This window comes from Notolabrus celidotus, chromosome 5 (assembly GCF_009762535.1).
Source record: "Notolabrus celidotus isolate fNotCel1 chromosome 5, fNotCel1.pri, whole genome shotgun sequence".
Classification (NCBI taxonomy): domain Eukaryota; kingdom Metazoa; phylum Chordata; class Actinopteri; order Labriformes; family Labridae; genus Notolabrus; species Notolabrus celidotus.
Window position 1 is genome coordinate 8,950,516 of NC_048276.1, and position 15,170 is coordinate 8,965,685.

At 42.5% G+C, this 15,170-nt stretch overlaps 1 protein-coding gene across 2 annotated transcripts in view; it reads left to right on the plus strand.

Annotated features, from left to right (window-relative positions):
* The window catches only part of tiam1a (TIAM Rac1 associated GEF 1a), a 100,681-nt gene that overhangs the window by 46,287 nt on the left and 39,224 nt on the right, over positions 1-15,170 (plus strand). For both annotated transcript variants that reach the window (XM_034683105.1, XM_034683106.1), the window contains 6 exons: positions 5,703-5,808; positions 9,187-9,842; positions 11,469-11,755; positions 12,755-13,024; positions 13,111-13,342; positions 14,464-14,636. In XM_034683105.1, coding sequence (XP_034538996.1) covers positions 9,194-9,842; positions 11,469-11,755; positions 12,755-13,024; positions 13,111-13,342; positions 14,464-14,636 — 1,611 coding nt within the window. In that variant the 5' untranslated portion in view covers positions 5,703-5,808; positions 9,187-9,193. The remainder of the gene's footprint in view (positions 1-5,702; positions 5,809-9,186; positions 9,843-11,468; positions 11,756-12,754; positions 13,025-13,110; positions 13,343-14,463; positions 14,637-15,170) is intronic.

The following is a 15,170-nucleotide window of genomic DNA, read 5'->3' on the forward strand; positions in this document are numbered from 1 at the left end:
GTATTCATGTAAATTAGATAGCAGGAAAATCAGCAGTGAAGTGCTAACAGAGGGTTTAAGGCTCATCAGAGTTAGCAAAATGTCAGAAATCAGTGTTTCACCACCAAAATTAGGGATTGGTTGTTTTTTGACGCTAGTATCAGGTAAGTCGTATCAGCCAACAATCATGTCAGACTTGTTACAGTGGATTGAAACCCTAACAGGGGGAGGACCCAAAGTGTTCCCCTTCTTATTACACATTTACTTAGTAAAGAATCATAAAATAATCAATCACTTTACACCAAATATTGTTTTTGAAAAGTCAAGTCAAGTCAAGTGAAGCTTTATTTATAAAGCACATTTAAAGCAACCTCAGTTGACCAAAGTGATGTACAGTTATTAAATTCCAATATAATCATACACAAGTATAACAATAAATAAAAACAATAAAAGAATAGTAAGAGCTCAATTTAGGAAATAAAAAGAGTAAAAAAGTAAAAAGTCAAAGTTCTTGTTTAGCTGGGACTGAACGCCAAGGAGAAAAGATAGGTTTTCAGCAGTGTTTTAAAGTGATCCACAGACAGTGCAGCTCTAACAGGAAAGGTAGGCTGTTCCACAGCTTTGGGGCCACCACTGAGAAAGCTCTGTCCCCACGAATAGAGAGTCTGGACCGAGGTACTGCCAGGAGCAGCTGGTTTGATGACCTAAGTGCTCTGGAAGTACTGTGAGGCTGTACAGTACAAGGTCTGATAAATAAGACGGTGCCAGACCATTTAAACACTCAAAAACAATTAATAAGACCTTGAACTGGATCCTAAAGTTCACATGCAACCAGTGCAAAGATGCAAGGACAGGACTGATGTGATCTGGTGTGAATCACTCTCTCGAAATCATTTCTGGGAAGATAAGGCTTCACTTTTGCTAATAGTCTTAGCTGAAAGAAGCTTGTTTGAAAAGATATTTGACTGACAATAATTATATTTCTTCTGTTGTATACAGTTTGAGCTGCACCTATGGTTACAGTTAACTATAGCCTTGTTAAAATGAGCTTAACTGCTTTGTTATTACTCTAATTAAACCAAATGGTGAAGTAGAACAAGGCAAACAAGTCAGGAATGAATCAGCACCGCACCTGTAGCCCTATACCATGCCCCTTTTTACACGTGCCAGCCTCAATTATATAGATTTCATTCATTGACTACAGCTTTGTGTGTGTTGCCTCACCTGCTTTTCTCCTCTGTTTTCACACCTTTTCCCACCAAGCTGACCTGATATTGACCTCAGTTCTTTCTGCGTATTGATACTACTGCATTTACTCCTCCTGGGTCGGCTATCAGAGCTGCATCAAACATAAGTCTGCTATTGAGTAATAACAGACCTCTGTTATAGAGTATAGACCAATCAGAATCAAGAATGTAACACATATGAAGCTATATTGGGAGTAAAAAATCCTATCACATCATCTCTAAAGTTAGTGTTGATAGATTCAGTTAATGAATATCTACAAGAAGCAGTGTAGTGTACATTTTTGGACTTGTTTTGAACATGAGTTTTGTGTCTGGTAAGATATTTAACCAGCATGAACCAGAGTTTCATTTTCATCAACATTGTTCTTTGTCCCCTCTTTGTGTGTGTGTGTGTCTGTGAGTGGGCATGCCTGCATGGTAATGATGCTCTGGCTGCTGTTGCGCTGCCCATTGTGTTAATACACTCTCTCAACGTGTTAATATACTGCGAGAATGAGAGACTGAGGGAAAGAGAGCGAATAATTATGTTTCCCCTTTTGTCTCGGCTCCCTCAATTAAACCCAAAGAGAGGCAGCCAGAGCACATGTCTACTTATCCACTTAAAGCTCAGCAACAATAGGACCCCCCAATGTCTATCTCTCCCTGTCTGTCTCTCTCTCCCTCACTCTAATTCTTCATTTCCTCCCCATTTTCTCTTTTTTTCATACAAACTTCTATTCATAGCTCATACCCCAATATTTTTTTTTACTCCTCTCCCTTCTGTGCCTATACCAACCTCTGCTCCATCCCTCCCTCTCCCCTCCCTCTGTATGTGTTTTTGCCTGCAGCCTTGCCTCACCTCTTAGCTCTACGGGGGTTTAGCAGAGAGTTCCTCCCCCCCTCCTCTTCTCGTTAACCTCCTCCCTTCCTCCATGCTTTGCTGCAGGGCACATGGAGAGGAAAAAATGAAGAGACTAAACATTTTCGACTGTACACCGCCAGAGGAAAGGCTGCGGTTTGCTGTCCCTTGTGTTGTGTCAGGCAGGGTTGTTTTGTTTGTTTGGTCTGTGTGTGTTTTTTTTTACCTTCACTTCACTGAATTTGTCGATATAGACGTAAAGATGGATGAGAAAGAGTTACGCACATCCACGGTTAGTAAGAATTATAGGTTATATTGCTTTCCCTTCCCCCACTTTGTAAGCCTGATCTATAAATCATTCAGGTACTGATGTTACTTCTCATCCTCGTCAAATTAACCCGATGAAAGATTGAAAAGTAAGCAGAACACCCTCCAAAGTCAATATCCTGCATCTGTGAATCATTGTTCGTAATATCATTATTAATTCGCTGCATTTTTTTTGTGTGTCTTTCTGTTTGTTTTGGAAGGGTGGGTGGCCGGCATGTGGGTTTGGATAAGCCTGGAGAGGAGGAAGGATGAGAAATGAAGAGGGGAGGGAGACAATATGAGAAAAAGAGGAGGAGGTGGAGAAGTATCAGGGTCAAGTTTAGCTTATGTAACCACTTCCCACAGTGGGGGGTAACATTTGCTGCAGTAGAGTATATGCTTAGATCCATAAATGGGGACACATGCCGGCATGGTGCTGTGACGGAGTGGGCCTGTGCAGCAGAACATAAGCCTTGTTCAAGTTAGCATCCGTGACTATTTCTAAAGATTTTCAGGAGCTCTGCCCCCCAAAATGTTTCAATCCTGCTTGTTACTACATGTCCCTGTGTGTGTAAAGTTTTAAAGTCAGATAATAGGGTGGGTGGGAAGGGGGGAAATGAGTCTGCAGTTCGACATGTAGGGGGACGAGGTAGTGATGACAGTATTTGCATTTAATCAATACTGTGGCTGTTTTTCAAAACTGCCTACTATACTGGTAGTACGTACTGATTCGGCCAAACTTCAGTATGTAGTATGTGAACAAGAGCCAAATCTGCAGTATGTCAAAACTACTTGGATGTCATACTCAGGGGCGTGTCCAGAACTTTTTGACCGGGGTGGCCCAACTGAGGCATTCACATAGGCAGGGGTAGCCAGTGCATTTACAAATAAATAACATTTACCCTTTCTGTCTTCACAACCTACTTTCATTAAAGTATTAAACAGTTCTTATATTCCTTTTGACTTAAAAAAAGTGGCTTAAATCTTCTAAGCTTAATTCTTTAAGGACTTACAAAAGATGTTTCTTCAAAATCACATTTGAGGGCACTAATAAAGAAATCTACTGTCAGCCTTTTAACTCATCACAAATTATAGATTTTAACAGAAACCCCACCTCTGACAAGACAAACAGCCAATCATAGTTTAGGATTTTGGGGTGGCCACTGGGGTAGCCAATTGGATTTCAAGGGGTGCCAGTACCAGCCTTGGCCACCCCTCTGGACACACCACTGGTAGTACTGATTCGGGAAAATGTCTCAGTATGCAGTGGACCAGTCTCTCTCACGTACTGTTTCCCACAATGCACAGGGCTAACATTCTTCTTTTTTTTTTGTATATTTGTAGGGGCTGTGGAAATTATTAAATTCAGTATAAACCACTTCTTATTTTTTAAAATCAGAAGAGAATGCTAAAGAAGCAGTTTCACTATCAGCTTGGCCGTTGTTTACTTCTGCTTTCCCGAAACTGGAATCCAGTGACGCCTGACCCAGCATCCTGCCGAACAGATCCAACAGAACAGTCATACTACATACCACCTTCAAACACAGTATGCAGTATGTACTGCATACATTCCTAGGTAGTATGTAGCAGTCTGTGTGTTATCGACGGGACATGCAGACATCTTTACTTGGCTCTGAAATGCTTCTTCTTCCTTCACCTTGGATGTTTTTATTCATCCTGTTATGTCTCTTTAGCCAGTTCGCACCGGTGGTATGATATAAATGTCACCACTCTAGGCAGTTCCCTTGCTGTGATTTTTCACAAAGATTCCTGCTGCTTCATTCTCACATCAGATCACCCCAACTTCCTCTTTATACATAACTAGGAAGCTGGCAGGAACACAGTAAAGGGTGAAGACAGGGTGAAAAATGTGTGTTTGCATTCACACATCCAGCCCATCTTGAACATTTTGGAAGTTTTAAGATATCTTGTGCATGTGTGAATACAGCAATAAGGTCTGTTTTTCATTAATTCCCTCAACAGTCTTCACTTCTCTTATTGTCTTTTCCTTTTGTTCCTAGAACTGCTTCATTTCTGCCCCCTGAGAATAAACCCACTGACAGCATTATCTGATTATCAACAACAATAAAAGCAGCAGCTGTAGTCAGAGTGTAGTGAAAGTAATGGTGTTCTCATGCCAGCTCTGTTGACCAGATGGAACCAATGTTTTTTTTTTTGTATTATGAAACATTGCCAGTAATAATAACTCAGCAGATGTGTGCAATCTGGACAGACCCTGTGCTGATTGACATCTGCTTTGCCATGGATCAGAGCTTTATTGTCTCTCTTTTTTTGTCTTTTACATGACCATAAATGGATTTTATTGCCCGCTTAAAGGCTCATCAGAACACAATCAAATCTGACTATGGTGTTTGCAGCAATAAGAGCAACAGTCAGTCTCCTAGCTAGCCTGCTGCCGGCCTCAGAATGCTTACCCCGCCTCACTATAAGGAGGATCGTGAGTTATATTTGCTTGGATTCACGTACAAATTACATTTTCATCCCGCTGTGAGCTAAAAATATGTGCAGAACTACACATAAGCCAGCGTGCTCGTACTTGCATACCTTCACTCTATACACGGCACATTATGGAAATCGCAGTCTTCTTTGAGCAGCTCAGGGCAGGCATTAAGGAAAATTAGGTCGTGTTGGCAAGGATCATTTAATTGACTCTTAAGCTGTAAATCATTTCTCCATAGCTGCTTTCATCTTCTGTCATTCTACCAACAGTGTGTGAGTGTGCGGGGCTCTTTGTCTGCAGGGAAACAAGGGGATGTTTTCCCCCTAATGTTTCGTGCACATGCTCAAACATGCCTGCATGGTTTCAGGTTGGCACTGACTTTCAGGGTGCTCTTCAAAGAAATGTTGTTGTTTGTGAGCCCCCCCCCCTCCTTCTTCTTCCCCCTCCCCCCTTTTCTCAGTCTCTGACAATACCTCTGAGCTTTGTTCCGGATGATCTGTGAGTTTGTGATTAATTTAAATGTGGTTTTTTTTGTCTTCTTCCTCTCTGCCCCTTTATCAGTCCGTGCTCACTGACCACAGCTTCCTTCATTCTCTTTGATCCTTTATTCCGTCTCTTATCCTATAGACTCCCGCTCCTCTCAGCTTTCCTTTCAACTTAACTTCACGCACTTTATATGACGTACCTGGCAGATTTCCTCCCTCTCTCTCTCTCTTTCTCTCTTTCTCCATATGCGGTAGTTCCAGAACAACCCTCCAGTTTTTTCTCGTCGTCTGTCTCCTCCTCTGTGTGCCTTTGACACATCAGGTCACTTTGAAGTCGTGAGAGCTCCCCTGAAATACTTCTCTCTCTCTTCTCCTGTTCCTCTCAGGGTGAACTGACACCGTCGTTTGAGGATGTGTGGAGGATCATGCAGTCTGTGAAAGATGACACCGTCCTGATGATGAGAAGCTGGTGATGCTGCTGCTTAACTACAGGTAACCACAGCTTATACACACGCAGACACCCACCAGTCTCTCATCACTACATTAATCTCCAGTGGCGTTAGATTTTGCAGAACCCAACCATTATACACAGATATTTTTTGCATGTTACAGCTAGCAGTGAGTGAGTCCTTAATACTGGATTAAATAAATTGTTTGAACAGATTTTTGACACAGTACAGCACATTTCTTCAGTCTCTCTCTCACTGCAGTTTGAGCCTACACTGAGAACCTGATGGTGTGGGTTTGATGATGTGTGACTCACAGGGGATCAACTGATCTGACAGCAGTTGACTCAGCAGCTCCATCTGCTTATATAAGAGAGAGCAGGAGATGAAGGAGATTGGAAGAAAGCAGCAAAAACTGATATATTTGATGGTTCTGAGGGATAGAGCTAATAATCTAACACCAGGGAGAGCAGGAAGTGCTGCAGACAGGATGATTCCTCATTGTCTGGGTTCATTTGTGTGTTATGCAGTTTCAAAAAGTTAGACAGATTTAAGTGTCTGTTTAGTGCTGAAAAGTAGCTTTTAAAAAAGTATAAGAAAAAGCATTTCTGGATTATAAAATGTCCTTTTAGATGTTTATAAAGTGAGATTTTAATGCATTCTGAGCACTTTAATGAAACAACACTAGAAACCCCTTACAAAGCCTCAGTGAAATGTAAGCTGTGTATGCTCTAAATACATTTTAAATTAGCTTTATTGTCCCCATGCTCCCCCCATTTCAGTGAGCTGTCCCAGACAAATGACCAAACTCAGGAGTCTCTTAAATCAGCCAAAACCCTGGCAATGCTGTTTCCACCTCAGCTGTGGAAGCCTGATCCCATTTGCTTGACAGCTTAACTATAGAGGGGATTCAAAGACACCCTGGATACCTTTCACCAAACACAGACGATTAAGGGGCAACCAAATGTTACTCAGTCATCCAGCACACAGATTGACCTGGTTTTCAGCCAGAGATGTGACACGGTACACATGCCAGTGTCAGTGGGAGGTAAGGCTGCGAATTGGGGATGATTTAAAAGCAGTGTGAGCCTGCTTATAACGCCAAAAAACATCTACGATCAGATCCAAAAGAAGTGTTTGTTCTCTTGATTAAATGAGTACTGTTTGGCTCTGTAACAAAAAAAGTGCGCCATTCATGTGCTTTTATTTCTGGGTATGACACTTTTATTTTGATGTACTATGAACTGAGAATTGAAGCTAATGCAGAAGTGTTAAAAACTCCAGTTTCTCGAGTGTCCACTTGAGGCTGGCTCCAGAAGTACTGGAAACCACATACACACTAATTAAAAAAAGCTGATCTTTACAGCAGAAATAAACATGTTTGCAGCCTGGGACAAAAAAACAAGTGTAGTCTCGATAGCTCATTTGTCAATTGGCACACACTGTACAGGGGGTGAATTTTTTTCATGACGCAGCAATTTCAAAGATATTGAAGATATAAGATAAGATTGCGAGTTTTCCATTATGAGAGGCACAGCTGACTTGATTGACAGGCGGGAACACTGTAGCTGAGGCCAGGAGGCTCAAACCCCGCCTCTTAACCTCACTTCAGCTCAACAGAAGTTTGGTTGAGTTCAGCATTTCCAATATGGCTCCCTCTGATGATTGGCTTCAAAACAGTACTTCAGAAACAGATGGGTGACGCCAAGGATACTACGTCCATTTATTATACAGTGGATGGGTTCAATAATGCTGACGATGATTGCGGTGATGAAATGTACAGCGCCAATGTAAGAGTCTTACAAAAAAACTGTAAATAAAATAAACAAACAAACAAAAACATGCAAGCGTCACCGTGTTACAAAGTTGGTTGGTGACAGCTCTATAAACATAAGTGTCATCTGAGTTGCTGTTCCAGAAGATTCAAGCGCAATAAGAGGTGGCTTAAAGCTGCTGTGGGGAACTTTTGATTTATATCAATTTTGGCGCCCCATTGTGGACAAAGTGATACCTCTTATCTCTTGTTCTCTACATGCAATAGTAGTGTTTTCAACAAAAACCTCGCCCTGCTGTCTTCTAACAGCCAGATGTATCACTCAATGTGATTATTTGCCATGAAAACAGCCGAAAAAGGATGTTTCTAAAGTCAAATGTCAATCATATGGTCTGACACCGACCCCCACTGAGTGGTATAAGGCATTAAAAATGACAACAGAGAAGGTATCAGTGTTGTTGTTTATGGTTTTGTTTCCTTTGAAGGTCATAAAGAGGCATCAGTGTTGGTTTCAGTCTGTTTCTCAGCTGGTGAAAAACTCCTCATAGTGCCTTTAAGATGGAGAAATATTGGAGGGGGGCTCCCATATTGTCATCAAAGTAATTTCTCTGTCAGCCAATTTGAATCGCATCTCTCCAAGTGCAGAATGTTCACCAAATCATTGAGCCGTTGTTGGAATGAAGGACTCGCTTCTGACTTCCACATTTGTAAGATAAGGCGTTTAGCCAACAATGAGCATAAGGAAATAGCTTGTCTTAAATATTTATCAATGCATTGTTTTGTGTCTACTGAATCAAAGATAGCAAGAAGTAAATGGTAAATGGACTTGTACTTATACAGGGCTTTTCTAGTCTTTCTGACCACTCAAAGTGCTTCTACACTGCTAGTCACATTCATCCATTCACACCACATTCACACACTGATAGCAGAGGCTGCTATAGTGGGATCATCAGTATTAGCTAATCTCATTCACACACATTCACCCACCGCTGAACAACGGCAGGAGCAATTTGGGGTTCAGTGCCTTGCCCAAGGACACTTTGGCATGTGACTGTTGGAGCGACTCTACCCACTGAGCCACAGCCGCCCTGAAGTGGGTCCAATCTGACAACTCTTGACAGACCTTTATAGCCTCTGCTACAGACACCAATACTGTCATTGTAACTCAACAAAGAATGAGGTTTTATACCTCAATCAAGTAAAAATACATGCAAATGAAGTTTTTTATTTACTGTGTTGGTTTGCCTCACATTTCCACTGCCACTGACACACATTAAAGGAAATGATTGACCAACAAACAAAAAAGAATTAAAGAATAGTTGAAGTTGTTTGCCTGCATTGTGTGTTGTTGCTGCCATAGAGTTAAATACCATCCTCTTCATTCAATCAGTGATTTAATGGACAAAACCCCCTTCCAAATAAAAGGTGTGAAAAATACTTAACATTTATCTCGACACACATAAATAGCCCTCTAGTTAAAGCTCCGATTATAATTGTGAAGGCATATAAAGATATGAATCACAGATGCGACAAAGACCATATACTATTCATAACATCCTGTACATCACTCATTTATAGAGTAAGAAGTATTACCCAAAGCCTAAAAATAGAGTCATAGTAAAATCCCTTCATTCTCTCCTTCGTCTACAGTTGAATCATGGGAAATGTGGAGAGTCAGAATGGGGACAGTGGTTTGTATGGCGATGTGACAGGACATCTCTCCCGTAAACACACGTCCCGGTCACTCCGTCTTTCCAACAAGCAGCAAATCACCCGACGCTCCCGACACTCCTCTTCAGTGAAACAGGAGCACAGAAACTCTGAGGCCTCAACCCGCTCCTCCAGCACCCCGAGCATCCCACAATCCTTAGCAGAGAACGGACTGGAGCCTTTCAACGCTGCAGATGAGTTTGGAGAGTTCGGCATCAACCCCCACTGGACTCAACGCGTGGCTATGACCATGAGGCCGGAGTCTTATCAGAACGATGACGACCCTTTGGCCACGCCCACTCCTGAAACCTCCGAAGCCGACACGGTCGCTCATGATGGAGGAGAGGACTCTATGGGGGAGGGGGAGGGGGATATGATCGGAGAGGAGAGGTACCTTCAGCGAATGACAGAAGGTCCCCGGGAGGGAGGGAGTTTTAAAAAGAAGAGGTCAAAGTCTGCAGACATGTGGAGGGAGGACAGCCTGGAGTTCTCTATGTCTGATCTGAGCCAGGAGCATCTGACCAGCACGGAGGAAATGATCGATGGAGGAGAGGAAGAGGAGGAGGAGCAGTTTACTCGCCCTCGAGGCAGCGCAGGTGAGGATGAGAAACACACAAACATGTTAGTTTGGTTTGCTTCAAACCGACCAAATACAAGTCTGGTTTACTGATGTCCTTTACAATCTAAAACAGGGGTTCCCAATCATTTCAGCCCGCAACCCCCAAAATATTGGTGCCAAAGACTTGCGACCCCCACTATCCCTTAGAGTGATTTAATGTGGCTTCATTTAGCTGGTCTGTTGGAAATGATCCTACCCATATAAGCATGTGTCTGTGTTTCCTGCACTGTTATGAATTAACCTACTGCTACTGATGCTTTTGATAATTAACTGTTGACTAACCCTAAATTTAAGAGTCATCTGGCAAAAAGAAAGGCAGAAAACTCATTACATTTTCTATTTTCATGGTTTTATTAAAAGTTTAGCTACTATTTTTGTCTATATGTTTTACTATAATGAGTAAAATGTACTATTTTTAGATCATTAAAAAATGAAAGCATTCTAGAAGACATCTCACGACCCCCCATTTGTGTCTCGCGACCCCCCAGGAGGTCCCGACCCACACTTTGGGAACCCCTGATCTAAAACATATTATTGTTATTCAACAGATGTATGCTATACTGTTACATTGGTATGAATATGATTAGTGCTGTCAGTGTTGTATGGTCTCGCTTTGCAAACTGATGACACCTAAATGTCTAACGATAGCTGCAGCTCGGCTCCCTGCCTCTTCTAGTGACCGCTGTCCTCTGAAGAGAGTCAGATGAACCATATTTTCTTACTTTAAACTTCTACATTTGTGTATTTTAGGGTTTAAATATCTAAACTTCAAAGAAAAAACAGCTGTAAATGTGTAATAGACAACTTTAATTTCTTACATTTGCTAGCTTTTCCTCACATTACGCTCTCTTCTAGCAGTCAATGCATCTCCTTTGCTGATCTTAGTAGCAGATGTTGTATTCTAGGTACTTCCAATACTGGTGTCTTTATCTGGACGGCTCCAGAAGTCATTCAGATCATTGTTTTTATGTTCAGAAAAAAAGTCTAATCAAGGTATCTACGTATATTTTTTCCCGGTTTCATGATATAATAGGGATCGGGTTGAAAAGAATGTCTTCATGCACAACTGGTATATCCGTGCATGTGTGCAGGGGTGTTAGCCTGATTTGATTCACTTTGCAGGTGATGAGGGGTAGGCGGATGAGGAAAAAATTGCAGACACTCAGAGAAACGCATTTGAGAAAACCTGCTGATTGAAGGTTACCCTTCCCTCCTACTGTTGCAGCGGTTCAGTTGATCACAGGGTTGTTAAGTTAGCTGGCACTGTGCAGGAGCTGCTGGATCTCAGCTGCACAGCAGGTGGTAGCTGGTAACTAAACTGCAGAAGGTGTAAGTGCTGCCCCAGGAGGCTGGCTAGCTTGGAATAATGGATGGGTTTGCTTCAGAGGCACACACGAACCCACGCACACACACGCGCAGACACAAACGGTTCACTCACAAAATCATACAGATTCACAGGAGGAGCCAGACGCACAGAGAGGAGGTTAATTTACACGTCAAATGTACCAAAGTAGTCTGACAGTAATTGACAGTAATCAGAATACACAACCTTCATCTAGCTGCTTCTGCAATGACCACCTGTGTGTGTCTGTGTGTGTTACAGGCGCTGCTGAAAGGGCATCATCTCTGGACCATCTGTGCAGCCAGCAGAGTCCTGGCCTCAGGGGGCAGAGGAGCCGCTTCTCTAAAAACCGCAGAGAGGCAGAGTGCGACGGAGACGGAGAGGGGGAGGAGGGGTTGATGTCTCCGACTGAGGAGGACGGCGGCGGGTACGGAGCATTCACACTCCCCTGCAGACGCTCACACTGCCTGTCTGAAGGCTTGGCAGGACTGGGCATCCCGGCTGCACCGCGCCCGGCTTTCCAAGGGCGGCGTGCACAAACTACTCAGGTTAGGACACACACGAATAAATGTATAGAGCAAACAATATGATAAGTATAATCAGGTTCAAGGTCTTTACTTTTCTCTGGTGTCTGATCCATTTATGTTCCAACTGCAGATAAATATAAATACTTCTTTAACTGTAGTATCCAGGAAGTTTCACAAACAGGATTCAGATTTTGATGACTACCAGAGACACTTCCTGTGTGCTCATGCTCTCCTCTTGTGTGTGTGGGTGTTTTATGTAAATGCACATCCAAGAGTGCATGTATATTTATGTAGTGGGGAAAGGGATTACAAGGAGTCAGATAGGAAATTGCTGTGGGGCTACTTGTTCAACGCTGGCCTGGTTTCTGCCTTCCCCCTCCAGAAATTAAAGCATCTTTTATGCTCCATTCACTAACCACACACACTGCCCTAACATGCATAAATACACACATGAAGACATATGAACCAAGTGTGAAAGCTTCTCTTTTGATCTTACAAATGCACATTCACTTAGAGGGGAAGAGAGGGAAGTCACATGGGAATAAATTGACAAGGTTTCTTTTGTAAATACATGAAAGTATGTCCATCTTCTTTCTTTAAGTTTCATGTGTCATTAGTTTTTTTTTAAAGTTTCTAAATAAGAAGGAAGTACTAAAAAGTGAAACAGGCTTTTCTTTCCCACAACCCCCAAGCACCCTTGGATGGTGGAGCACCCTAAGTGTTCATTATAAATTCATCTAGCCATGCTGAGGGGTTGTTAGAGCGGATATAAATAGACCCACAACACAGCAAAACAAAGAGAAAAAGAACACAGGGAGTCTCAGTTTGGTGAGAGAAATGTGTGAAAGCACCGAGAATATTTAGATCAGAGTGGAAAAGTTTCCTTTGAGCAGAAATGCATCACATACATGTAAACACAGTAAGATATAAGCACAGAATCAGGTCAGATCTGGTGTTTACGTCTCTGTAGTGTGTGTGGATATTCTAGTTGTCCAAATATATATGTGTTTTTTCTTGCAGGACATCTCAGGTGTTCTGGGTGAGGGCAGTGAGTATGGCGACAGTGGCATCGACGGTGTCACCACAGAGATGGATGGAGATGGAGAGTTGGTGTCACGGCGCTGCAAGGCCATGTCCGCCTCTTTCTCCGTGTACTCCGCTACCGAGAGCAGCGTTTTCAACGGGAGTGACAGCGGGAGCAGCAGCGCAGGAGGAGAAGGACGAGGCAACGAGGGAGTCAGGGGGGGAGTGTATGAAAACTTCCGGAAGGAACTGGACAATCAAGCCTGGGTGAGGTTCTTTGCGTAACTGTTTATACCTTTCTTCTTGTACATCCAATGTTTGTCATCACTTACTTTTCCATCACTCTCTTATAGACGCATCAGGTTCGGGACTTCACAGAGGAGGCTGGCTCGGCTGTGAGTGACGAGCAAAGCAGTGGGACCCTCAGCAGTGCTTATCCATCGGACTCTCTGATTGGCTGTGCTCAGGGGATAGTCAGGAAAGCAGGAGCCCTGGCTGTGAAGAACTTCTTGGTTCATAAGAAGAACAAGAAGGTGGAACCTGCAACGAAGCGCAAGTGGAAACACTACTGGGTGTCTCTGAAAGGTATTGCACCGAATATGATACTTTAATATTTTTACTTTTGAAATTATTTTATTAGGTTTTTAAATGTTGACATTTAGATACTGTGAAAATAACAAGATAGAGAGCAGGAGGCTACAGATTTCTTTCCAAATTCAACCTCATTGTGGCAACAAAATGTGCATCTTTGACCCTGAGGACATCATTCCCACTCAGACATTGTCACTCTCAAATATCTGGACTGATTTCTGTCTGTTTGTTGTTTTGTGCACTTTAATCTGGACAACATTGCAAGTGTTTGTTCATAAATCAGATCAGATCATCTACTGTTTTGAGTTGCTTGAGTGCAAAACTACCTGAACTGTCTCTATCATGTTTAGAATCAAGCTCCATATTGTGTAAGACACATGCATTCCTTTAAGGTAAACTAAAATGAAATTGTTGCACATTTTGGACTAAAATAAAAATTTAAAAGAGGCTATAAATGATTCAAACTGGCAGTGTAGCATCTTTAGAATGATTTCCTTGAATCAAAGATGATTGAAACAGATCAGATCTGTTATAGTGAACCTGCAATCTTTAGTTACCTCAAAATGCTTCTGTATCCAACAATATTCCAACCCCATTATGGATTCGGTAAATCGATCATGAAAATGAACAATAATTGAACTACAGACCAAACAGAAGTATCCTGCTGTAATGTCACTCTGAGACACACACCTTATTCTGACCTCATCCTGTATAATCTCCCTCGCTCTCTCTCCTCTGTTATTCTGTAATCACATCAGTCTCCACACAGTCCGTGCCCTTGCTTGTCACCTCTCCTCTCCTCTCACTCTCTTCTGTGTGTGGTCTTACATTTCCTCTCCTCGGCCTCATCACAATTTAATTTTCCGGCGGCAACCACGTCTAATCCAATCTCATCCTCGTGAAATGCACAAGATACAGCATCTGCAGCTGCCTTCTGCCTGCCTGCTGCCCTTATGTCTGTCATATATCACATCAATGCAATGTTTAAAAACCTTGTTTGGCTAGGCGGCTTCAAAAAGTGAAATAAAATTACAACTACTCAGTCTGATAACACCAAGATGAGGACTTCCCCTGCTTTTTATTCATCTTCTTGTGTCTTTTCTGTGTTCTCCAAGGCTGCACTCTCTTCCTGTACGAGTCAGACTGTCGCTCTGGGATCGACCACAACAGCGTTCCTAAACATGCACTGTGGGTGGAGAACAGCATTGTCCAGGCCGTACCTGAACACCCTAAGAAGGACTTTGTCTTCTGCCTCAGCAACTCAGTGGGAGATGCTTTTCTTTTCCAGGTGAGTGACCTTTATTTCAAATGTCACATGACATATCTGTGTATTCCCTCTCAAAATCAAGTGTTTGCATTTATAGTCCAAAACATTTGTTCAGTTGGTTCTTTGCTTTTTTAACACAACAATGAGGATCACCAACAGGGACAGAGATGGCCGGGCATAGGAGTAGTCCTGATGTCCCTCTGGAGATTTGTGTGTGTCTGCGTGTGGCACACAAGTCCATGACATTTAGCCATGTGTGGGAGATAAGCCAGTCCTGTGTCTGTGTGTTTGTTATATGTGTGACATGTTTAAAGGCCACACTGTCATCCTGTGACAGTGATCCACAGCACTGACCATTGTGTAATGTTAACATGTGTCTATTTATATTCATGGCAGCTGTCTACAGTGGCATTCAATCAATGGATGTGGTGATAAGCGATGAAATGATGATGAGATTATAATGACCGCGCCATTACAGAGGCTAATAATGAGAGTCTTGTCACTTCCTTCATTTCTCTTCCTTCCTACCTGTTTGTGAGTTATTTTCTGTATTCC